The 26,705-nt window shown below is 42.9% G+C and overlaps 1 protein-coding gene across 2 annotated transcripts in view; it reads right to left on the bottom strand.

Moving 5' to 3' along the window:
* Nucleotides 1-1,566: 1,566 nt before the first annotated feature.
* PAPOLA (poly(A) polymerase alpha) overlaps nucleotides 1,567-26,705 on the bottom strand; it is a 65,643-nt gene continuing 40,504 nt past the window's right edge. Inside the window, exons 13-22 of one of the 2 annotated variants that reach the window (XM_056108271.1) lie at nucleotides 26,626-26,679; nucleotides 26,040-26,159; nucleotides 22,733-22,842; nucleotides 17,809-17,930; nucleotides 13,305-13,447; nucleotides 11,047-11,147; nucleotides 10,223-10,443; nucleotides 9,217-9,279; nucleotides 6,564-6,638; nucleotides 1,567-3,684 (exon numbers count right to left, since the gene is read on the bottom strand). In XM_056108271.1, the coding sequence (XP_055964246.1) occupies nucleotides 3,589-3,684; nucleotides 6,564-6,638; nucleotides 9,217-9,279; nucleotides 10,223-10,443; nucleotides 11,047-11,147; nucleotides 13,305-13,447; nucleotides 17,809-17,930; nucleotides 22,733-22,842; nucleotides 26,040-26,159; nucleotides 26,626-26,679 (1,105 nt within the window). In that variant the 3' untranslated portion in view covers nucleotides 1,567-3,588. The remainder of the gene's footprint in view (nucleotides 3,685-6,563; nucleotides 6,639-9,216; nucleotides 9,280-10,222; nucleotides 10,444-11,046; nucleotides 11,148-13,304; nucleotides 13,448-17,808; nucleotides 17,931-22,732; nucleotides 22,843-26,039; nucleotides 26,160-26,625; nucleotides 26,680-26,705) is intronic. The other variant, XM_056108272.1, reaches the window with a different exon arrangement.

The raw sequence follows: 26,705 nt of genomic DNA, 5'->3' as shown, positions 1-26,705 counted from the left end.
AATGACTTCCCAAGTATATAATATCACTTCTAGTCTGAAGTACATACAATCACTTCTGAAATACATGGCTCAGAAATAATTATGCCATCTTTCTTGGTGCCAATAAAGCTATATAAAATGTCACAAGAATTTTTAAACTGATAAAGTATAAAGGACGCATAAATTGATCCTACAAATATGAGACAAAAAACTACTACACAAAATTAAACAGTTCTTTCCTTTATCTGACTGAAGGTCATGTTTATTATAGAATATAATTTCATTTACCGCGTTCAAGTCTGAGTTAAGACAGCATAGCATTCATTTGTAATTTTCATCTGAAGAAAACCTAACGGAATGAGAATGAAAATTTTTTTTTCTTACAAATGAAATACAATTCGGGCTTAAAGGCAACCAATTCCCCTTGAACTGTCATTTTAATACAAGTAAGACAGGGAACAGTATATCCAAGGGATTATTCAATGCCTTTTAAAGCAGCCGGTTTATCTTTTTCTTTAAATGCATCTAAGCACACTAACAGTTAATGTTCCCAGGGCTTGTTCTGCAAGTTTGTGTATGTTAATGATTTATCCTTTCATAGATCAATTACTATTTGGAGCTGCTGATCATTTATTGCCACCTTGAGTGCAGCCAGAAATACTACTACTCGGAGCTTTAAACACTTTTACATGTGGAGAGGAAAAAAAGGGTGTTAATTAAGAAAATACAAACTTTATTTTTGAACACACCCAGAGCCACAAGATATTACTTCCAATTTCATATGCATAGATTAGATATAAATTTTCTTTTTTTCTCAATTATCTCACTCAGCAAAAGCATGAAATGCCAGGAGGTCACGGAGAGGCTAGAACCCTCATGTTTGAGTCTCAGGAGGCAGAGCAGGGTCTAGCAAGCCCCACTCTGGAAGTGCTAATAACAGGACCATTTTTCTCTTTGGCCAGCAGCCTCCGCAGTTTTGAATACAAAGCTATTCCACAGCAGAGACAGAATTCTACATCTAAGCAGGTATTAGGATGGGCACTGCAGGAGCAGAGCTGCCTGGCCGTTAGATAATGGTCTTCTTCGTAGGGGTCCCGCCCATCTCCTCAAAACAGCGAGGGCTACACACCCCGTCGCTGGCCTCCGTACGTACTGAGGAGTGCAATCAGCAATGCTGAGCAAGACGGGGTGCAGAGCAAAGTCCTATCTGATCTGGGCGTAAAGAGAAACAGGCCTCCTGGCAGCTGGGGGCTATGCTCCTGAATCCACTGAAAAAGCAACAGCGCCACCTGCTGCCGAGAGAGGAGACGGCGGGCCCGCAGGCTGGCCGGGTCGGACCGCGCAGGTGCGACTGGAGTCGGTCGTGGCCGCTGAAAGGCATCGGTAGGAAGTGTGCAGTGTGTTCTTAAGTGAGGGTGAATGGGAGCAAAACCAAATGTCCAGTAGCGTGAGGCATGAACCATAGTTCAGTTTCCGCTGATGGCACAAACGAACCCTACACAACTATCTGTGCTCTCACAGCCACACGACGAACTGGAAGGAAAACCAATTTTATCACACACGCCAAGAAAAAAAAAAAAGTCAAGGAATTGTGCTGTTTTTTTTTTATTGTGTTTTCAATGGAGAAATACATCATCTGTTTACAAAATAGCTCTTGAAAAATACAAGGAGTACAGATACTATAAAACAAAGCAAACTCCAGTCATGAGACACTACGGACGTCATGCGAAAGCAACAGTCTGATCCCCAGGTTATGAAAACTAGAATTAAAAAGTCACTACACAAAAAAGGTCCAAGTTTCCAGCTTGGCAAAACTTGGGTGCAGTTACATGAAACGTTTAATAAACTGAATCCCCCCCTCCCCCCCGTGTGTAAACAAAATGACAAGACGAAATCTGTGCCTGGCAATTTCAATCTAACTCTGAAGCTACACGGAACACAGACACCTCGTCCACTTCACCTGTCGGGCTGAGCAGGTCTCTCAGGTGGCGGGAGCAAAGGCAAGGTGACTGTGCAGAGAGCAAAGAGGTGGGACCAAGATTGTGGACGGGACAGGAAGAAGCATGGGAAAAGAAACCTCGATTAATGCAGAGCCTAAGGGGGAAGACTACACTCCAACTCTGGAAAATTAATTTAGAGGGGCGGGGGCAGAGTTCAAGGAACTGCAGCTGAACATGAAATATGCACATAGGATAAGGATGGCGCACAATGGAGGGTTCGGAAAACATGCTCGTCAGAGAACTCGGCTAGGGCTGCTTCGTCCAGATTAAGAGAAGAGGAAGTTTAGCAACATCTGGCATCCCTCGAACTTCCCATGGTGAATGCTGTACTGCTCGATTATGAGGAATGAGGAGCTGCTAATCTATTGGCAGAATGAAACAAAATGAAAAAGGAGTAGGGAGCTGACTAGAAATGATTTTTAAAATGTTTCTAACATGTAAAAAACCATTTTAAAAATGAAAACTGGTTTAAACTCTGGGAGAAAAATGCCTTTTTCCCTACGCTGAAAATGGACAACTCTGATACGGACAGGAGTTTTGTGGAGGGTACAAAATTCCTCACGCTTAGAGACCCAGTGACCATCCGAGACGGGTGTGTTACACAGGCATCAGCGTTTCCGCCGCAGGAACAGAACGTAGTGTCCCATGTCATGAGGCCACAGGGCCACCGGTTTCATGTCATGGCTTAAGGAAATACTGGCATTTTGTAGTTTATGAAGTTACGTCTGGCCTTAAGCAAACAAGCAAAAAGGAAAAAAGGGAAAAGAAGCAAAAAGCCTTGTTTCAAGGACGACATACCGAAGGCAAAAAGTATACAGAGCTTTTCAATAAGCTCAAAGAAAAGTATTTGCTGGCTGATCGCTGATTTGTATGCATTCTAAAACAATTCTATAAATAAAACAAATATATCATTTCTTAATCATGACCCCATCAAAACCAAGTATTTCCTAATGACTCTTTCAGTGTCAATTCTATGTTCCCTTGAGTGGACACTTCATTGGCCTGGGTTCCAGGACTGGCCCAGACGGACTCGGGCTGCTCTCTGGAGCCCAAAGCTCACCGCTGCACAGTGGGGCCCAACTTGGAAGACTAATGGTGAATAAAATCCCTCAAGGAAAAATGAAAATCCATCAAGCTGAAAATCTAAAATTAGTTCTACTTTCTAATAAAAAAATTACATAAAAGTGCATCATCAGAATAAGGAATTCTTATGCCAGTTTGTATTGCAAGATTCTAAACAATGCATCAAGCATAACCCAATCCAGATGTAAATTATGGACACAAATATCGCTTGAGGCTTTTTTGGGGGTGCTTTTTTTAGTTTTGTGTGTGTGTGTGTGTATGCTTTTTTTAAAAAGGCAGTAATTTTTGAAATAGTTAATGCAACTGTTGCTAACACAATAATAATAGTACTCCTGGCTTCACATACTAACCTGGACTTCCGATCAAGTGCTGATTAGCCCAGTAAAGGAGGTCACCCAGAAAAAAAAAAAAATTCCACTCCCACTCATGTCTAGTCTTGTCCCCTCCATTCTCCTTTTTTTTTTTAAGCATTTGAAGACAACAGGTTGAGTTGGCAGATATTGTTTATGGACCCCTGAGGTGGTTTTTACCGATTCAATCTCAGTTTTATTGAATTCTTGATAACAGGAATAGGATTTGCAGGGAGAGCAGGGATATCAGAAAGGTCTGTACTGGATGTTTTCTGAGAACAAAAGCAAAGAACACAACATTGCTCACAGTAACGTACAAAATTCACTTCCCACTGCTTTGCTTCCTAGGAAATGGATGGCATCACAAAAGAGGTATCAAATATTTAAATAACGTCTAAAATGGTATCAAAATGGCAAATAACGTGACTACTGCTATATGAAACTAGTCTGTATTTGCAAAATATTTCAAATAATTAGGTAGGAATATTTTAGCAACATGTAGAAAACTAATTTCAAATACACCTTGTAGAAACACATACCTTTCAGAAACCCCCATCAGGTATTATTAAATCGTGAAGTTTCTGCGAAGCTGAACTAACAGTTCCACTAGCAGCTGCTGTTATTAACTGCGACTGAAGCACCCCCAAGTGGCAGAACACTTGAAGTTCACCTCAGACACAGTTCTTTTCTGACACTTTAAATCATAAAACAAAATCTATACAACTGAGCAGTAAGTTCTTCTAAACTTAGGGGAAGTTTTAGAATGTTAACAGTCAGAAAACAGATGAAGTATTTTTCAAATGTTTTACAAGAATTTCAGAGTAATCAGTACCCAGCTTCAACTGTGAAAGGTCAAACTACACACAGTTCTTCCCGAAGATCCTATCATTTCATATATAAATATTTCAAGTTTATCTTAAAAAAATAAGGCTTTCTCGTTGACAACAGGCCAGCATTATATATAATCAGCACCTCAGAAATGAACAAGGTCCTTATTATCACCAAACAGAATTAATGTTTTCAACCCACATAATTTTTTTTTCTCTAGGTAACTCTACAAATTTTTTTTTTTTTTTTGGCTTTCTGGATCACACCCGGCGATGCACAGGGTTTACTCCTGGCTCTGCACTCAGAAATCACTGCTGGTGGTGCTCGGGGGACCATATGGGATGCTGGGAATCGAAACTGGGTCAGCTGCGTGCAAGGCAAACGCCCTCCCCGCTGTGCTATCTCTCCAGCCCCTCTACAAATCTTTTAATTAGAAGGAAAACTTTATCCTGACTCTGCGCTCGGGAATTACTCCTGGCAGGGCCTAGAAGCACATGGAAGGTTGGGGACTGAACCTGGGTCGGTCATCTGCAAGGCAAGCTCCCCACCCGCTGTACTGCAGCTCTGGCCCCAGAAGGAAGATGTTAGAGGCCAGAGAGAGATCGCTGGTACGGGAGGTTAAGTTGAGGGCCTCACATCTGGCTGATCCCAACTCGATCCCTGGCACTACACACAGTCCTAAGCAACACTGGAAGCGGACCTAAGCACAGAGTTAGGACTGGACCCTATCTCCAGGTCTTGTGCAGAAAAAGAATTTAAACAAGAAAAAAGCAAACTCATGCCAAATACCTAGAAGGCTTTAAATAAGTGCTCCCGGCAGTAGCTCAGAGGGCTGGAGTGTATGCCCTATGTGTACGTCAGGCAACAGGACGAACGCCAGCCTTACAGGAATGGCCCCATGCCCCTGCACAGAGGGTCTCAGCACTAAACCTTGAGGCCTGCAGTGCCAGTCCAACTATACTGGGGGTGGGCAATCTGGGGGCCCTCAAGCACTGCTTGGGAGGCCTAAAATATAAAAATAAAGTGAAATGAAACAGACAGAAGGCAAAAAAAAAAAAAAAAGCAACGTGATCAATCGAGAAGTATCCCTAGGTAGTACACTTGTTTTAAATTTTGGAGATGTTATCAATTTACTGTGTTCTTTAAGGGTTACATTACTTTGATACCTTATCAGTTTGACCTAGACCTTGGTGTTCATAAAACCTGAACGGGTTCAAGAATACAACTAAATTATCACTGTCACTAGTGGTATTTTCCATCACTGTCATCCTGTTGTTCATCGATTTCCTCAAGCCAGCACCAGTAACGTCTCCATTCATCCTAGCCCTGAGATTTTAGCAGGTGCCACATTGGAGGCTCTTTCAAGGATCAGGGGAATGAGACCCATCATTGTTACGGGGTTTTGGCATATCGAATATGCCACAGGGAGCTTGCCAGGCTCTGCCGTGTGGGCAGGATACTCTGGATAGCCTGCCGGGTTCTCCAAGAGCGAAAATTAGACAACTAAAACATAAATAAAGGTTTAATAACTAATTTTAAAAGATTCAATATAAAAATTATATTCCCGTGCCTGCTACATGCACGGAAATATAATTTTCCAGGACAATAAAACTCAAAAAAAAAAAAAGGTTACAAATGAGCTATTAAAAAATTAGGTGAAAAGACAGAAATTATTAAAAAATAAAAAGATCAGGGCACGCGCGAGAGAGAGAGTCCAGTGGGTAGGGGTTGATACCTGGGACCACAAATGGTCCCTTGACTTCCACCAGGAGTGATCCCTGAGCACAGATCCAGGAGAAAGCCCTGAGCACCACTAGGTGTGGCCAAAAATCAAAACCAAAAGAGAGAAAGATCACAGAGCCAAAGAGAAGTTAAAGGCGCTGAGGTGCTAGGCTTGCCTGCCTCGTGTTGCATACAGAGCCCCAAATAAATACTGCCAGAAGTGACCCAAACCCTCTCCTGAAAATAAATTAAAAAATAAAAAGATCCTACTAACCTTACAAGAGAACCCTGAAAAAAATTTTACTTTTCATAATTTATGTGCGATTCTTACCTATAAAAATAAACTCTTTGTATGAAAACTGTAGATCAGTGAGGATTTAAATAACTTAGACTTCCCATAACGTAAAAGGGATTAAGCTATAGCATATCCACAGTCCAAAATAATGGTCCCACTGAACTTAACCTTGAAACTACAAAAAAATACATTGGTAGGCTAGGCAGGCGATTACTCTCACAGTGCGCTGACCTCCACCCACGCATTCCAGCCGGCACACTCATCTCAGAACATCTACCACGCTCTCCTGCTTTTTGCCCTCAGTACCTGCGAGGCCAACAGAGAAGCCGCTGTCTGAATAGTTTCTGAGTGAGTTGTACTTGTCTCTGTATCGAGCTGTTCCTGTGGGACAAAGAGGACAAGGGAGGAGAAGACTTTAAGAAGAACAACAAAACCATGCTGGCAGCCAATAAAGACGATCTGGGGAGACAAAAGTCGAGAAACATGTGACTGAAAGTATCACTACCCCTAGACAGAGGTTATTTTACCGCGAGAGGTTATCGTACCGCTAGTTCAAAATTTTCATGATTTCCAACTAACTTCAACTTCTTCGTCGTAAGCAAAAGTAATTAAAGTCACAAACAGGTACATTATGAAACGCTGTCTGGAGGAAAAAAACTAACAGAACACAAGCTCCAGGTTTCTTCATTATACAACTAAGTAGCCACTGTTCAATAAAATTAAAGCCGAAACCTTCTTCAGCGTCTTTTATTAAAAGTAGAAAATGTCAGGGCAGCAGAGACAGTACAGCAATTAGTATTCTTGCTTGTACACAGTCAACCCAGGCCTGGTCCCTGGCACCCTATCCTGGGTGGTCCCCAGAGCCCTCCAGGAGAGATCTCTGTGACAGAGCCAGGAGTAAATCCTGAGCATCACAGGGTGTGACTCAAGAATAAATAAACAAAAAAAAAGTAGAAAATCGCACTAAAGCATCTCTCCTTCCTTAAGATCCCTTCCTCCTCCCAAATAATGCACAGGGCCATAGTGATAGTCCAGCACACAGGGGATTTGCCTCGAACGTGGCTTGGATCTCCTGCACCCCATCTGGTGCCTCGAGCCCACCAGGAGTGATCCCTCGGCATAGAGCGAGGAGAAAGTCCCAAGCACTGCCAGGTGTGGCCCCCCCCGACCAAAAAAATCAAAATTAAAAAAATTAGCGCACAGGTTCTGCCTAAATACAAATACATTAGTAGGTGAATCACAGCATTCCTATTTTGGGTACAAATAAACAAAGGCTGGAGATAGTACAGGAAGTAAAGGGCTGGCCTTGCATGGGGCTGGCCCCAGTTTTGATTCCTGGCATCACATGACCGTTCCCGAGCATACCAGGAGTGGCCCCCCAAATGTGAGCAAACAGTAAGTTCCATTTCTATTAAACAATACATACAACAATGATGAACTAGGAACTCTTTTTGTAACAGAAGAGTGAGAGGGTGTAAGTAGAACTGGCCGCTTGCCTTGAACACGGCCAACCCAAGTTTGATCCCTGGCATCCCATATGGTCCATTCGTCATTGTCCCCCCCACCCAGGAGTTACCGACCCCTGAGAAGAGCGAGAAGAGCAAAGTGTAAGCCCTGAGCACCAGCGGATGTAGTAATGGAGGAAATACAGTATTTCAGGAGCACCATCTGGCAATGAAGAGATCAGAACGTTATGGTAATCTATTTGCTGTGGTAATTCTACTTATTATAATGAAATGAATATGAAGTAGATGGCAATATTTAGCTGGCAATATTACAGAAGAAGGGTGCAATTTTCTTTTTTTTTGAATGGACATAACTGGGAATGATTATGTAAAATACGGTATCAGTCCTAAAATAGCATTCTATGCAGCTATTAATATTTTATATAGTACGTAATGACATGAACAATGTTTGCTGATTTATAGGGTGACCAGATATTGAGAGCAAAAGGGACTAGTTTGAATGAACAGATAAAGTCTACAGAATCAAAGGAGTATTTGTGAAGATACCAACAGCAATGAGAAGGACATGTCCATCAGAGCAACAGTGCAGGGGTTAAGGCGTCAGCCTTGCACTTGACAGGCTGACCTAGGACAGTCACCCTGGCACTACTTATTCCCACAGCACTGCCAGGGAACATTCTGAGCAGAGAGCCAGGAGGAGTCCCCAGGCATCGCTGGGTGTGGCCTAAACCATGCTCAACAACCCCGCCCCCCCAAAATGTGGGATAATTCTGAGGGAAAGAGGAACACTTTCACGTTTTCTACAAGGGGGAAAAACTTAAAAGCTTTTGGTGCATTTCAGTTCTTGGAAAAAAAAAAAGATAAATAAAACCCTGTCCCAATGTTGGCCTGAAAGCAACCCTCCTAGCAGCCACTTCGCTCTAGCACCAGAGCCCAGCATCCAGCTGAAGCCTACCAAAGCGGTTTCTCAAACACACCATACTCTCATCCCAAGAGGGACTTTCTCTTCAGCGGCTTGCTGATCGCCCATCTCCTTCAATCCCCTTGGAGCAAGCATTATGTCCGCAGGGAGAGATAATAGTGCTCTACACACCACCCCCAACCGTCCTCAATCTCTATCTGCTTCGATAATGGGTCAGTCACTCGCCCTCTCCTCTTAAGCTCTTGGAAAGGTGCAAGATACCTCACTGTCCACAATTCCATGGGAACAGATTACCAAATGTCTAGGATTTCGGACATTTTAGGAATTCAATTTCAACATAATACATTAACATTTAAAAGGGACAAGCACATCTCAAAATTCATCTGAGACCTATGAGACGAAATATAGTGACTAACAGACATGTCCGGGGGTCTCGCAGTTGTCTATGTACCCAAGCTAAAGCGTGTCCACTCAAGGCAACAGAGCCCCCCATGGTTACAGCAGTATACCTTGGCCTGTTTTACCATGTCCACTCAAAGCAACACAGTCCCCCAAGGCTAAAGCAGTATACCTTGGCTTCTGTTTTAGCATGTCCACTCAAAGCAACACAGTTAGCATCTTCACTTGTTTCATCCTGTTTTTAAAAAAAGAAGCTTTATTCTCGAAAATGAAAAATTTAGATTATTTGCCAATCAATCCTATAGCTTACTAAAAAATCTAAGCTGAAGCAACTGACCCTAGAAAAGCAAGGTCAGACACAGACCATCTGGGACACTTCAAGTGACAGAGCACAAGTCTTTCAAGTGTGAGGACCTGGATTCAACCTCTTGGTACCAGGACCCCCGGCAGAAAATCCAGTCCCCACAAAAGAGCGAAGCATTAGAGATCATCATAAAAAAAAAAAAAAGCAGAAGGAAATGAAATAGTCATTTCGTATTCCAAAACCAACCTAAACTTCTAATTTTGGTTAGAAGGAATTTCTAAGAACTTCCTGAGAACCTCTAGCATGAAGTGGTCGTGTAATACCAAGGGCCATGGAAACCTCCAAAGCGCCCCGTGACCCACAAAAGCGAAAGCAGCTAAGGAGGGCCAGTGCAGCAGGGAGGACGTTTGCCTCCCACGAGGCTGACCCGGGTTCGACCTCTGGCATCCCATATGGTCCCCGAGCAAATGACAGGAGCAATCCCTGATGTGCAGGACCAGGAGTAACTCCTGAGAATTGCTGGGTGTGGGCCAAAAGGCCAAAAAGCAAAAAAAAAAAAAGGAAAAAGAAAGCAAAGCAAGTAGCAGCAAAGGCTCTCTCAAGGAATCAGTCCACCGAGAGGGCTGGGGAAGAAGAAACCCAGGCGAATGCAGATGGTGATTTAGCATCCGCTGAAACCATGTTCCAGACAGACCTGCTGGTCACATCTGAATGAACGAGTGACAAAGAGGGCAAACACGAGCTGCGCTGAAGCACCACCTAGCACTTCTCTAGAACTTTCCACCTTGTTTGCTGTCGATTTGGGCCCGCAAAAGGCTTCCTTCCCCCGGATTTTACAGAAAAGCCCGTATTCCCAAGGCTAACATACAGATACCTCTTCTGTTCTGGCTTTCTTGGGACTCTCTTCTTTGTGAGGGGAGGATGTCCTCTTGACTCCAACTACAGGGTTAGGTATTTTTGTTGCTGCGTTTCCTGAAGGTCTAGGTGGCGGGTTAGCCAGACGTGCTGGAGGAACAGCTCTGGAGACCGTAGGCTTTGGTGGTGGTGAAATGGCTGGTTGTGTGGCAGTCTGAGGAATGCTTTCGCTCGATGGCCCTAGAGTGCGTGAAGGCAGAAATTAACACTGTCAAAATCAAATAAAGCTTTAGGCTTCCAAATTTGATTTCGCTGAAAATGAGATTGGTGGATAATAAAATGGCATTTAAAAATTTTAGCTAGGGGCTGGAGCGATAGCACAGCGGGTAGGGCGTTTGCCTTGCACCCAGCTGGCCCGGGTTCGATTCCCAGCCTCCCATATGGTCCCCTGAGCACCACCAGGAGTAACTCCTCAATGCAGAGCCAGGAATAACCCCTGCACATCGCCGGATGTCACCCAAAAAGGAAAAAAAAAAAAAAGCTAATATGCTTGAGACCTTATGTTCAATCTCCACAACCATAAAATAAAATCATTTTTAAATTTCGTGTCTGGGGCCACCCCTGCCTGTGCTCCAGTTCCACCCCTGCAGTCTGTGGGAATCCTCAGGTTAGTGCCAAGACAGAATCAGCGTCAGCAGCGTGACGGAAATGCCGCGATCCTCCAAAAGTAAAATAAATTATAAACAACTGGATTCAAACTCTTTAGCAACGAAGTCACCTTTTCAAATGAGGTCAAACCCAACATAAAGCAAGCATTCTCCACTGTCAGAGCAATCTCCTCACCCCCTGAGCTTTCACTGGAACTGACTTGTGGCACAGAAACTTCAGTAGCCTGGATGTTGGTCACAGAGGCCGCCGTCACAGCTGGAGCAGGACTGTTTCTGCTAGAGAGAGCGCCAAAACAGAAAATAAAACTCAGCAACAAAATTGAGCAAGTACAGAGTTCTTTATGTTATAACTCCATAACTTTACTTATATGTTTATCAGTGACTGATTTTGCTGAAATTAAAGCAACCAAAAGCTTATCAACATTCTAAAGCCGGAACCGTCCAACAAACCCTTCTGCAAGCATGATCAAGTCCTGTATCTGCACCTCACCTCCTGGGATGCTGTGTCACCATCCATCATACTGTAGCATTTTCTACTTCATCCTCTGACAGAGAAATCGTCCTAATCTGTCCCTTTGCCACTGGTTATACTTTAATAACTCCACTCTCAAAACTGCCTTTTCGAAATTTAAATAGTATGTCAAGAGGAGACAAATAATTGAGAAAATGACATAACAGTGATAAACACATCCAGAGAGCAGAGCCATGAGCATCACCAGGTGTGGTCCCAAAGCCAAAAAAGGGGAGGTGAGAGGAGTGACAAATGCAAAGTCCAAGAGAAAAAAAAGAGAAAAGACAAACCTGTGTGCTTTGAGGTCAAAAAAGGGTACATGTCTCTATAGGAAATGGAGACTTTTAAAAAACATCAAGAGGAGCTTCCGAGAAATTACACTTCTTGGCATCTAACCAAAGAGCACAAAACATGAATGTACAAAGATGTATGTGCTCCTATGTTCACTGCAGCTCCATTCACGAAGATCTTTAAGCACCGCAAGTGCTCAAAAGGATGAGTAGCTATACTGTGTTTAAAATAGGTAGCCCAGCGGGTAGGCCGTTTGCCTTGCACATGGCCAACCTGGCTGACCCGGGTTCGATTTCTCCACCCCTCTTGGAGAGCCTGGCAAGCTACCAAGAGTATCTCGTTCGCATGGCAATGCCTGACAAGCTACCCGTGTCGTATTCAATATGCCAAGCACAGTCACAACAAGTCTCACAATGGAGACGTTACTGGGCCCGCTCAAGCAAATCAATGAACAACGGGAGGACAGTACTACAGCTAAACTGTGGCATACACACACTGGAGACCCTGTGAGCGCTAAGATGCATCTTACGGCTGTCACCTGGTTGGAACTGAAGGCTATCATGCTGAGCACAGCGTGTCAAAGGGGAAAGGACACATACGGTATCTCTGTCCAAAGAGAATAAAAACCAGCTGACTGTGGTGAGTGTGCCAGGCTAGGAGCTAGGAAGGGGTGAGAGGGGCCTGACAGACGGGGCAGAGGAGGCCCAGACGGCTGGCGTGTGCTGTGCAGCGACATGAATGCATGAAGCATGACTATAAATCACGGTACCTATTCAGTCTTGATTCTTAGAAAGGAAAAGATGAAAGGAAGCGCCCTTCGACCAGATCGTCACTCCTTTCAAACACGCACCACCATTGAGACACGCGCAAGAGTCCCACGGCAGAACGGGGATTCGCCTCTCTTTTCTGGTGCACTTCCACCACTCGTTTCCTTCACTACTGGCAGTGGGAGAACCTCGATACAGGAAATGTGTGGGGCTGGAGCAATAGCACAGCGGGGAGGGCGTTTGCTTTGCACACGACTGACCCAGGTTCGATTCCCAGCATCCCCTATGGTCCCCTGAGCACCGCCAGGGGTGACTCCTGAGTGCATGAGCCAGGAGGAACCCCTGAGCATCGCCGGGTGTGACCCAAAAAAAGCAAAAGCCAGGAAATGTGATGCTAACATTCTTTAGTGTATTTTTTGGTATTTTTGAATTGAGGTACTGTAATTGACCAAGGTATTCATAGCACCCAGATTTTCAATCAGCCACGATTAAATTCCATGTGTACACTTTTCCCAACCTCAGATCTCAAACCCCATCACGTCAGGATCAGAGATGACTCCGCCTGGGCTCTGGGGCAATACAGGGTGCGAGGACCTGGACCCGGGTCAGCCGCCTTGCAAGGCAAACGCCGTAACCGCTGTCCTATCACTCTGGCTCCAATTCTTTAGAGTCTTGGTTAAGACATATCTCTCCCAAAATACAAGACAAAACAGGACCAAAATGTCACTGTCCCTGAAAGCTGAAAGTTAAACTGTTCTTTAAAACAAACAAAAAAAAAATTTGAAGATGCAACCAGAATAAGATTCTCTCTATACCACTTTACCAACCATGTATCTGTTTCGCCCATTTGGCTTCCGTACGTACCCCTGAGAGCTGCCAGAACTGTTCAATGGACTGGTCTTCATAGCACTGGTAGGTGAAGGCACAGACATGCTGTTATCACTGTCCATGGACAAGTCAAGGCTGCTGTCATTCAGAGGGGTTAACCTGACACCTTCTGCTGAATGCTGAAATCATACAATATTCAAATATATTTTTATCTCACTTAGATCTTCAGAACATGAATACCTTTTACATAAATGATATCTATTTCTACTATAAGACACAACACTAAGTAGACCAAAAATAGAGTAATGCTTCCTACGAAAGAGAGGTCTGAGAGACACATACTTCCTGACTCCTAAGGCCTTTGACTTATGCTACTTTCATAAGGAAAAAAGAAAATAATGCTACATTAAACACACAGTGAATGTACATCGCAGTGAAAATTGAAAAGTGTTACATTATGAAAATACATAAGCCTTTATCAGGACTATCAATGTATATGCATATGAATTAGAAAAAATATAACACCAACAGTATCAGGGTTAGAAGAAATCTGTTTACAGATTTTTTTATTCTAACAATGAACAAAAATAAAATTTAAAACATTTATCAAGTACATTCAAAATGCCACTCCTATTTATAAATAAATGAGACTGTCTGAAAGCAAGAAATTTCTAGTACTCAAAAGTACAATTTAGAATTTAGCCATCATACAGTTAACAGTACAGAATATAAAAGCAGAAGCAACTTTCTGAAAACCATTTTTCTAATCCTAATGAAACTAAGTATTCAAAAAATTACTCAATGTAGCAAGCTTGACGGTTTTCTGGTTGGTTGGTTGGTTGGTTGGTTTTACTGGGCCATACCAGGCAGTACTCAGGGCTACTTCTGGCTCTGCCCTCACTCCCAGCAAGGCTTTGGGGACCATGCGGGTGTCAGGGATTAAATCCGGGTCAGTTGCATGCAAGGCAAATAATTGTACCCACAAGCGTCCAAATGATTCTATGGAATGAAATTAAATTTCCAAAGTGACTTAGTTTCTGCAATCAACCTGATTATAATGCCACACTAATATCTTCAAGCTTTTTTTAAAAAAAAAAAAAAACTGGGATAAGTTTAATGTTCACTTACCTAAGGAACAATTTTAATGAAAGCAATATGCATTCTTATAACAATTTACAACCCAAGTGGATGCATGCTCTCTGCCTTCCCAAATGGGAATGAATCTACGTAGTGCTCCAGAAGCACCATTTACATTCATGACTCAATAGTGATCAAAAGGGAACATGAAACTTGGCAGAAATGAGGGGAGGAAATAAGTATCACTTGCTTATGAAGGAAAATTCCCTAATATCCTAAAATAAGAAACTTTCCTGTGCAAAAACACTATGGATTTCACACTCTGCCAGATAAGGATCTCCTCAGCATGTAAACTCTGCTGAACTAGAGCTAGTGAAAAGCAGAAGTTGAAGACATCGGTGTGGTGTTATGGTTGCACTGACTGCAGAAACGAAGTCACTTTGGAAATCGTAATGAAATCGGTGAAATAGCTGGTCACTGTGGGGAATGATCAGAGTGCGTGTGTTTGTGTGGATGTCTTAACAGGTCTTTCCAAACAAAAGGATCACATTTAAGTGACTCTGCCTCTGCTTGGTCACCTGTTTCAAATTTAACAGAGACTTCAATGCCAGAAAGCGTGGGAATACTCCCAACACTGCTGCCTGAAGACAGCAAACCACAGAGACAGACACAAACTGGACAAACCTAAGTCACAACACATACTTCCATGACATTCGGCAAGGTTTTTGACTTTGCTTCTATGAAAGAAGCAATACCAGGCCCGGAAAGTAATTCAAAGGGCTGGAGCACATGCTTGGCATGAAGCAATACCCGCCACCACAGCCCGCTTGATACTCGGCACCAACAGAAGCAAGGCCGAGGACCAAACAGCTGACAAGTGAAGGGAGATACTTAAGAGCTAAGACTCTTGAAATCTAGAAATTTGGGAACCCAGCGCTAAGCTGGGTATGAGTGATGGGCAACTGTCATGTACGCGACTGACCCGGGGTTCGATCCCCAGCATCCCATATGGTCCCTGAGCACCGTAAGGAGTGATCCCTGAGCGTAAAGCCAGGAGCAGGCCTAAGCACTGCCAGAGCAGCACAAAAAGCAAAAACTTTCTTTACACAAAACAAATACAGAAGCCCGGTACAGTGCTTTGCAAATAGTTAATAAAATAAAGCTAATGATAGAAAGCCAAAAAGACTGATGGATCTAGATAGATCTCTAAATACCCATTTACTTTGTAAAAAAAAGAAATTTTTGGTGCAAACTTGTAAATAATCTAAACAAACATCAGATGATAGATTTAATCACAGTAATCATATAAGGTGTGGCCCAAAAACAAAAAAACTAAGCAGCCAGTTAGTGCCGGTAATTTAAAGAAATCTGAATGCTTGCAATATAGTTAGCCCACAAACATGAAGGTCACAAGAATCTAAGTTATTATGGAAAAACTTTGAAAATACATATGAGTACTGTATAGTCTGTGTGGATAAAACCCAAGACATTAGGGCCAAGATACAGCGAGCAGGGCAATTGCCTTGCACACATCTGACTCAAATTCAATCCCCAGACCCCATATGGTCCCCTGAGTCCAACAGGACTGGTCCCTGAGCACAAAGCCAGGAGTAAGTCCTGAGCACAGTCAGGTGAGCTGCACCCCCAACCCCACAAACAAACAGAAAACTCCAAAATAAAGATATTAAGCATAGCCACTACTAGGTAATGAGTATGGTTAGTTCCTTTGAGAAACAATTCTTAGAGTTAATATTCTCATCATTGTTTCTTTTTCTATCCCAGAAGATTTTATCTCTAGGATATTAAGAAACAGAATTTTAAAAATTGATGAAAATTATATGCTACTTGTTTTATATGACAATTTATCATAAATGGGAGCCATGAACGGGTTCTGAAAGCCGAACCACTTCGGTAACGAAATGGCCATTTTAGTTAAAAACGAAGTGTCAAAAAAAATTATCTATTCACATTCTCTTCTGAAACCAAATTAACCTCCTATCTTTTTATACATATTAAATATTTAAGCAACATTCAGTTGCTTAAATCCACTAATAATATAGCACATTAAGGAACAATGAGAGACAAATGTTTTGCTTGATACTTTAAACATAAAATTGTCCAATGGTAGATTTTCTGTTGAACGTTTTGCAATAACACATTTAGTGAAACACAGTTAAAAATTAAACTTTATACCTCAAAACTCTAAGTGCCCTAGCCCCAGATTATGAACTACAATGATGGTGATTACAACAGATCAAGTATTAAGGCATTTGCTTTGTGCCAAGCACAAATCCATCTACCATTTACATGTAGACAGATTTACCCTTAATATACCCTACATCAGTGCTAAGGCAAATCAAGAACATGAAGTTACATATGTCACAGTTCAGAATGGTGGACCTCTAGTCTTTTCCCTGTATTTCCCACCATAACATAGCAGGCTTATTGTAGTAGTCATTTGACTGTAATATATATATATATGGTTATATATAATATTATATATATGGATACACACACACACGTATCTATGGTATACCGAAACCTGCAATACTATAACCTGTCAATTACCTTTAAGAAAGACACATGAAAGGAAGACACATGTCCTCTTTAGCTGAATTTCCTTTTTCTCATAGCCCCAGTTCCAGATCACCATCCATTATGTACAATACTATGGTTTTCATTCCCTAACATATAGCTTTAATTTTAGGTTCCTTTAACTAAGATATTTTAAATTTTTTAAACTTGTGAATGTTAAGCAAAGATATTCATATGCATCCACCTTTTAAAAACTCCACAAATGTAGCTCAATCTCGTTCATTTTTACTGCTGTAATCCATTACAGAAACAAGCACCTACTTTCTAAAACTACTGAGAGTGAAAATGTAATTGTTCCCTCTGCATTCAAATTCCCCGATGTCCTCTACCAGAAGTCCACAGAAACCCATGGCTACTGGACAGAAATAGGAAGCATTAACACTGGAATGTCAGACCATATGCCACTACTGCAGCTGTCAATAATCTTGTACTCCGATTTTTAACATCTTCAATCTGCACGTAGAATTCTTATCAAGATAAAGCCATCTTTGCTTTCAAAAGTAAAAAAGTTGATTCAAAATCTATACAACTTCGTATTTTTGCTTTTACAGGAAAAGACACTACATACTGATGCAGGATATTATATAGTTAAGAATGAAAGAGCTTCAGAAGAGAGTATGAGTGTATGTGAAACAAAGCTATACAACAACTGGTGCTGTATAGCTACTAACGTATCTCAAGCCCAAGGGCAGTGCGCGCAGGAGACCCGGGGAAAAGCAGTTTCACTTAACGGAAATTCTGCCCCCCAGGGACCAAAGATGTGAGCTGCTTCAGATGACATTAACCTTAACCTAAGTGTAAAGGACTGACAGGCCTGATGCGTAAGAACGTTGTTAGTAATGCTTTTGTAAGTATTTTCTACATTTACCTTTTTCTTTTTCTGAAGCACATGATTAGGTAGCAGCTGATGGAGTTGCTTTCTTTTGACATGCATTGCAGCAATTTTCATGTCCACCTCAAACATCTTGCTGTTTATTGCTTGCCTATGAACTATACAATTAGGAAATTGTTACAAGACACAGAAACATCTTAAGAAGGCAGTCACACGCACTCAGAAGCTATCCTAAACAGGCATCATTTTCCCATTAATACTGAATCCATAAAACCATCAAAAGTTATCTCTGATTTAACATTTATTAACGAGCAAATCCTAAGTGTCTTTTTCAAATAAGATCTGGAAAAGAACAAAGTGTACTAATTCTCCCAGTGTAATAACTCTTAAGGTATTAACAACCAGAGATTAACTGTTCTAAAAATGGACGAGTTGGAAAGGGTTTCTCAAATCCTATACCCATATAATACTCAAGAGAAATAAAAAATTCAAATTCAACTATGCAATAAATGCAGTAAAATCTAAAAATACCTTTCCAAGTCTGACATTAAAATAATGTCCTATTTTTGCATTACAGAAATGGAGACTTGTGAGAGCACAGACATTCAGGAGCCCATCTTAGCGCGCGGCTCTAGCCATGACCTCAGTTCGAACCCCTGCACTGCATGTGGTCCGCCAAGCTCAGGGTTGGGGTGGGCCCCGAGCACCTCTGGTTCCCAAATGAAAAACTGCCCCAACAGCAAAGCCCCAATGGTGGCCAGGGTGCTGCCCAGCAGTGCAGGGTCCCATCTCAGCAGCATTGCACTCAGTTTCTTCCACTGACCTGGCCGAGAATGGCTCTGGGACCACTTAAACACCACTCAGAGGCCAACTCCCCTCCTCCCCGCCCCCAAATAAAAACAAAATCCGCACAATTTAGTTCTAAAGGGAAAACAGAAAAGTCAGTTCTTATGCTAAACCAAATATTTACTGAGCCCCAATTTTCAATCACATTGTTCTCAAGGGGAAATAAATGAGCAAAAGACCTTTGGAGTCTTTAACACTAGTAGGGAGATCCCAATAAAACAAGAAAATGTCAGACTAAAATATATTTTCCGAGTCAGAGTGAAGAGTACAGCAAGTACAAGCAAGTTGCCTTTCAGGCAACTGACCCAGGTTCAATTCCCGGCAGCCCATAGGGTCCCTGAGACCCGCCGGGAGTGATCCTTGAGTGCAAGCCAGGAATAAGTCATGAGTACTACGAGGTCTGGCCCAAATACAAAAATTAAAGTATATTTTCTATTAGTTGGTGGTTAAATGCGATGAAGGAAAACTGTTTTAGGGAGAAAGGAAGTTCAGTCTGAACTCCTCGTGATCTAACATTCCAGAAAACAAACATTCAAGGGAGAAATGTCCTGAACAGAGTAGAGGCTCATAGTACCAAAGAAATCAGGGAACATCCCTTATGAAAGTTATAATCCCTTATCTATTTCTGACACACAAGATTCCTTTTCAGGGGGGTGGGGTGGCCACAGATGCCTGTGCTCTTACTCCTGTGGGTGCAAAGGCCTTACGAGGTGTTGGGGATTGAACCCCAAGAAACTTCTCCAGACAGACAACATTAATGAACAGCGTATGGTCATTTGGTGTCTACCTTTGTTTAATGTAAATATCAAACAGATTCTGTCAAGAACTCTAGTTTTTGACTACTAAAAATTTAGTCTCTGACTACTGAAAATGCTGCCTCAGGTCCTACTGGGCCCATTCCTAACCTTGTCACCTCTTAGCCTTGTATCACATGATTCTTAAGACATATTCAGAAGGCCCGATCAAAGGCTTACAAAGCGCAGGAAGAACTCAAACTTGGACTTTCACTCTGTGTGAGATGGGCAGTCGTTACAGTTTCACCAGGTATGACCTAGTTTGCCTTAGATTCATTTTAGACGCCGAGAAAAGGTAAAGATAGAAAAGGGCGTTAATCCAATAGATCGGGATTATATTTAGGATGATAGCAAGAAAAAAAAAGGAAAGTAGAAATCTGAATGTATCCTAAAAGCAGATGCAAAATAAAAATGGACAAATATCAAGTATAGGGTTAAGGGTGGAGTGACAGTATAGCAGGTAGGGTGCTAACCCTGCACACACAGATCCTGGTTCAATCCCCGGCAGCCCATATGGTCCTCCAAGCCCTGCACACATTCAGGAGTAAGCCCTGAACGCTGCTGGTGCTATGTGGTATGTGACCATACCCTAACCCCCCACCCCCACCTTCCAAAAAAAAAAAAAAAAAGAAGTAGGGAGAAAAGGTAGATTCCAAAATTTTTGCTTGAATACCAACAAAGATGTATTTGCAACTACCTTAGGATCAAGCTTGAAGAAATGTTACAGGACACTAAAAGGGTAAGAATAAGCTTTGAACACGTTCAATTTGTTTTCCTGGAAGATCTCAAAAATCACTCTGGTAAATGTTCCAAGATGGTGGGGCAGACCACTCATCAGGCTGAGCACACAGGCTGCGTGCTACAGGGTCTGACATCAGCTGCCACTGTCCATGGTCCCTGTCCAAGGGCCAGGAAGAATCCCAAAGCACAGGTCCCCAAAATTAAAAAAATACAAAACTCAAGATACAAGAAAACTAAAGAGTTTTCTTCCCTCCCCAAAACCCAAAGTTCCTTGAAATTCAATGAAATTCAATGAAGTTCAATTCCTTGAAATTCAACTTTGGATAAATAGTACTAGATACTTTTCAACATAGATAATTCCTCAAAACAAACAGACCATGCCCTACTTCCATTGCCAAAGAAGGTAAACATTAATTAAGAAAGAAAAAATGGTGAGGGCCAAAGAGGTAGCAATGGGAGAAGTGCCTGGCCTGCACACAACCAACCCAGATATGGTCGCCTTGGAACCTCTACGAGTGATCCCTGAGCAGAGCCAGGAAAATAAGACCTGGGCACCATGGGTGTGGCCCCAAATCAAACCAAAACAAAAACCAACGAGGTGAGAAATCTGCTTATCAATTACTTAATGTGAAAAAAAATCTATTCTAAATTTTCTAGGAATGCAACTACATGTATATGAATATATCCCCCACTGGGTCAAAGAGAGTACAAATGGTAAGGAACTTGCCTTGCATGGGGCCAACCCAGGTTCAAAGACAAGCACTACATGTAGTGCCCAGAGCATCGCCAGGAATGAGCCCTGAGCACCACTGTACCTAAAAACCAGGGGAAAAAATGAAAAACAAAACGTGCCACTCTATCACTGTCTTCCTATTGTTCATCGATTGCCTTGAGCAGGCCCCAGTAACGTCTCCTTCGTCCTAGCCCTGAGATTTTAAAAAGTGCCACATTTGAGGCTCTTTCAGGGTCAGGAGAATGAGACCCATCATTGTTACTGGTTTTTGGCATACTGAATACGCCATGGGGAGTTTGCCAGACTCTGCCGTGTGGGCAGGATACTTTTGGTAGTCTGCCAGGTTCTCCAGAGAAAGAACTAGATGAAAAGATGTCCTGCGGCCGTGTGCTTCCCCGTGTGCTTCAGGGAGCAGAGTTTTATACAAACAAAGAAACAAACAAAAAAATCACCTTTAAATTTCACCATGTCAGCACCAACAGAAAAGCATAAGTATGGAAAGGGAGAGAGGAAGAAGAAAAAAGGGAGAGAAGAGAGAGAGGGAGAAAAAGAGAACAAGAGAGCATGGGGGGGCGGAGAGGGGAGCCCGAGGGAGAGAGGAAAGAAAAGGAAAGAAAAGCACCTGCCATAGAGAGGCAGGCGGAGGGTGTGGTATGATGGGAGGGAACCAGGGGACTCTGGTGCTGGGAAATGGACACCGGTGGAACACTGCTCGACTGAAACCTAACCATTAACAGCTTTGTGAGGGTCTAGCTCACAGTGATTCAATTAAAAAAAAAAAACAAAGTAACACGTATGTACACAGGTAACAACACATTGGTAGGATTTTACAGATTCTACAGCAAGTGCAACGGCCCATTACTAACTTGATCCATGTGTTGTACCTACGCATCCCAGTCTGAAACACTGACTTTTCCGTACTTCACCCTGACACTGTCATGCTGGTTTGACACTGGAGGTGGGGACGCACGTTGTGTTTAGCTAACAGGCTATCTTTTCTCTCAGGGCAACACTCAAGTTTGAATGTAGCTCTAGTCGGCCTATCCCATACTTCAAAATGAACCTTTTTATGGCTTTTGGGCCATACCAGGAGAAGCTCAGAGCTGCTCCCAGCTCGGCTCAGGGAGGTACTGGGATGCCAGAAACTGACCCCGGGCGGCCGGCCAGCCCTAAGGCGAGCACCACAACCCGGGTGCGACCACCCCAGTCCTTCCATTTCCAACTGCTCCGGAAGAAAGCAGTCATCCGACTCAGTTTCAGAGACAGAATTTCTTTCCCATTCACAATCTTGAATCCCCTTAGGAGCCAAGAAATTCGATACAGGCCAATCTGTATTAAATATATCTGATCTGGAAACATTTTCTGGCCTTTCAGAAGCAAAAAATACACCGTGCATTATGTGAGTCCAACATTCAATTGTGTTAAGAAGCTAGGCTTTAGGGCCAGAGACCCAGTAAGGGCTTAAGGCACTCACTGCATGGCCCCAAGCACCGCCAGGGACAATGCCCCCCACCTAAGCACGGGGTCAGGAGAGCAGCACCCAGTACCAGCGGTTGTGGCCCAAAACAAAAGAGAAGAAAGAAATAAGCTATGTTCCAGGCAATCAAATATTGAGATGGTTTTCCTAGTAGGAAACATAATCAATTCTACATCATTCTCCCAACTTTAGGCCAACCACAATAGGAAAATCCATTTGTGTATGATATGTAACTGATGCTAAGTCAAAACTGTCATTCTGATGACCACGCAGTATTTTCAAGTAATTTTAAATTCCTGCAAATCTCATGATGGCATACACGATCAAATACACAAGTTACATGGTTTGATTTTCCAAGAACAGACATACCTGTATCTGTGAAAGACTGAATATCATAGGTGAGATCAACACTGAGGTTTTCAGAGTTTTCTGTTTTTTTAAACACTAGCCCAATCACCCACATCGTGCAAAATTCTTCCCTGCAAAGTAAGAACTCTATTACTCAGTTTACTGGGATTTCATGAAAAGTATATCAATGTAGCTGACAGTGGATGTGGAAAATTTCAGAACACAATGTATAAACAAACTAAATAAAACTAAGCCCCCCTCCCCCCCAAAAAAACAATCAAAATTATAATCCTTTCCCCATCAACATCTCTTTATTCCTATATAAAACTATATATAAACAACAGTTTTAGGAAATACTATATACTCTTACCTACATACTGACAGCTAATATAATAACGACGACTTATTCTAAAGTTAAAGGTACTACATAGAAGCAAAAGTTATGTTCACGGGCCAAAGAGAGAGCTCAACGGCTGGGCGGCATATTCCGAATGCAAGAGGCCTGCATCTGATTCCTGAACACCTCACGGTCCCCACAAAGCATCACTGGGAGAAACCAAGACAAGTAATCCCTGAGTACCACGAGGTATGGCCCTCAAAGCAAAAATAAACAAAAACTATGCTCCTTGAAGAAAAATAAAGACGGTATATTGGAAAAACGCGGAACAAGAAAAGGACAGTCAGGCTTCCTTGGATATATTTGTTGAAGGTCAGCTGAAAAGGCCCCCTCAATAAATTTACACAGATTAACAGAACCAGGGGACCCGGTCACCTTTGAACACTGGAGAGTTTTAATGGATCATACACGGTTTCAATAATTAAGACTGAAGCAACAAAAAAATTGTAGAGTTCTGGGAATGTCGCTCCATGGAGTCTTCCCTTAGGGCCCAAGGCTGAGAGTTCAATTCTTGGGCCCATTTGCCACCTTCACCCACGTGTCGACTTCACCTCCCCTCTGGAGATATGCACTTTCCTATCTAATGCTGGGATGTGTGCTGAGCCCCTCTTCCTGTTGAGAGAAGCCCAGGTTCTCTTGAGTGTGTTAAGATCCCCCACTCTAGGGCTGGAGCGATAGCACAGCTGGGAGGGTGTTTCCCTTGCACGCGGGCCGACCCGGGTTCGATTCCCAGCATCCCATATGGTCCCCCGAGCATGGCCAGGGGTAATTCCTGAGTGCATGAACCAGGAGTAACCCCTGTGCATCGCTGGGTGTGACCCAAAAAGCAAAAAAAAAAACAAAACCAAATGCCCCCGCTCCCATCCTCAAAACTTACAAATAAAACCAGATGTTACTTAAAAAAATAAAAACTCACTAGCAGCCCTGACCCAGTTTCATCCAGTGTGACCAAGTGGGCTGTACTGTCACTGTCTCAGTGCCTGTCCCAGCCTCCTTACAGCAATGAGACACCTATACGTGGTGGTGTGACGGTAGGAGAGCCTCTGCTGCACCAATCAGAACAGCAGAGCTACGGGGTGAGAACAAGCTTTCTGCAGAAGCTCCTTTTCGAGGAGTTGGTTCATCTTCATTAACTTTATTCTAAGGAAACATTTTTTCATCATTCTTTCAGCAAATTTTTTAATAACAAGCAATATGAAATAAATTGAGGGTCTGTTATGAGGCAGGCTTCAGGGGTAGTTGAGAAAATTGGAAATAATGGTGGTGGGATTGGTGTTGGAATACCAAATCATCATGAACAACTTTGTAAAACAGTGTTCATATAAAGTGTGAGGGGAAAATAAAATTTAAAAAATAAAAATTTTTCAGGGACTGGAGTAGGACCTTGCACGCGGCCGACCCAGGTTCGATTCCCAGCATCCCATATGGTCCCCTGAGCACCACCAGGAGTAACTCCTGAGTGCATGAGCCAGGAGTAACCCCTGTGCATAGCCGGGAGTGATCCAAAAAAAGCACAAAATAAAAATTTTTCAAAAGAGGTTCTTCAAAGGGGCTGGAGAGAGTGCTTGCAGCCAACTGGGTTCAATCCCCAGCATCCTATATGGTCCCCAAGCCCTGCCAGGAGTGATGCCTGAGCACAGGGTCGGGAGTAAGACCTAAGCACAGCTGTGTCTGTGCATGTGGGGGGTTGTGGGGGGAGCCCGGCGAGGGAGGCTCGTTCGAGGGACGAAGAGAGAACTCGGAAGGCACACATTTTGCATGTTAGAAGTCCACGGTCAATCCCATGCTCCTAGACTCCCCTAAAGCACCAAACTGGAAGTGGTGACTGAGCACCAGAGGGTGTGCACCCCACCAAAACAGTCATTAGCATTACCCTGTGGGGGTGGGGGGGAGACAGAACCTTGAAAATGAGTAATACAGCAACCCGTGAAGTGGGTTGTGGGACTCTAGGACAGTGGCGGAGGAAATGAGAGGACACTGGCTGAGGGTGTGGTATCAGAAGGCCTCATTCCAGAAATTATGTCGTTAATATGTTGTAAAACGTGGTTAAAAAAAAGATCAAGAAGCTGGATTTCACTCAAAAATCTTTTAAAAAATACAACATTCAACCACAAGCTAACCTATAAAAGACTATTAAAGGGAGCCTGGCAAGCTCCCCGTGACGTACTCGAAATGCCAAACACAGTAACAACAAAGTCTCCAATGGAGACGTTACTGGGCCCGCTCGAGCAAATCGACGATCAACGGGAGGGCCTTTACTTACTAACATAAAGCTGCTTTTATTACCCTATCTTCTGGATGCGAGGATCTATCAGCGTGCTGCAAGGTCAAACCAAAGTAAGCTTTGTTTAAAAAATTTCAGGGGGGCGGGGGCGGGCAAAGCATACAGCACTTATTGTAACAGCCACTGGAGCACAGAGGGAAGAGAATGCCCCGGCAGGGCTGCAGCGCTGGGGGTAGCTCGCCTTGCACGTGGATGTGAGGCCCCGATCAATCCCCACACTGCAAACAAAACAAGGAGGCAGGAAAGAGGGACAGGGGGGCCAGCCGTGCGAAGGGAAAAATGCGGAAGAGCAGACGTGGAGAACGGGAACTGGTGACTAAAGCACCCCGAAACCTGCAGCATCAGTCCAAGGAGCCAGAGTTCACGCTCTGCTCTGCACCACGCAGCAGGCCCCAGCTCAACACGACCCCCAGCACGGAGCTGGAGGAAGCCCCCAAGCACCCACCGCTTCACCAGCGAGAAACCATTTCTGTCAGGAGGGACTTTTCTCAAGAAAAAGGCCTTTTCCACAAGGATTCGGGTCGGGACTAGCCGAACTCTCAAACTGGTTTTGAACTAGAGTAAAACAGTGCCAGATTACAATCGCCAAGAAAAGTTTCTCTGAGTTACATTTATAGAGGAAAATCAATGAAACTCTATTGCCTTACTTGTCAGGATTTTCTTTGGGTGCTGGAAACGACTGGGGGTTCACATGAGCCAATGTAATAAATTCATTCTTCTCCAAACTTCCAACCAGGATTCGGATTTTTGACTCCACCAAGCCCACCCTGAACAAATGTCACTTAGTATTAATTAAAAGTCGGGTTAAATATTTTTAAATGCACAAAATTAGAAGTTTATGTAAAGCAATTAATATGAAAATTGTACTTAAACACACACGTGGGCAGTTCGCCTGTCTGAACTTAATAAATAAAACTAAAGCCTTCGCTTCCACCCAAAATTGCAGAAACAAAAACTGGGGGAAAAGAGAATCATGTCATTCCCAAAGGAAATTATAAAAAACGGTTCACCAAATATCTAAGGAAACAAAAAGACACGCCAGTAGTGAAATATGTGAATCTCTGGAAGGAAACAAATACGATGTATATTTATTCCCCAATTCTCATACTTCTGGTTTATGAATAAAGCAAAACGAACGTCATAAGGACTCCCTCCCATCTCTTCCTGTTCTCTGTGCTCATCTGAATCACTCTGAAGCGTTTTGGTTTTTAGAAAGTCTAATCTTATACTTACCATTCTAGGCGTTGTTTTTCTGTTGGTGCACTTGCTAGAAGTACAATATAATGCCTTTGAAGATAAAGACAACATGCTAT

Source organism: Sorex fumeus, unplaced genomic scaffold, assembly GCF_029834395.1.
Source record: "Sorex fumeus unplaced genomic scaffold, SorFum_2.1 ptg000201l, whole genome shotgun sequence".
NCBI lineage: Eukaryota > Metazoa > Chordata > Mammalia > Eulipotyphla > Soricidae > Sorex > Sorex fumeus.
Note: the sequence above shows the minus strand (reverse complement) of the source record. Positions and strands in the feature narration are given on the sequence as shown.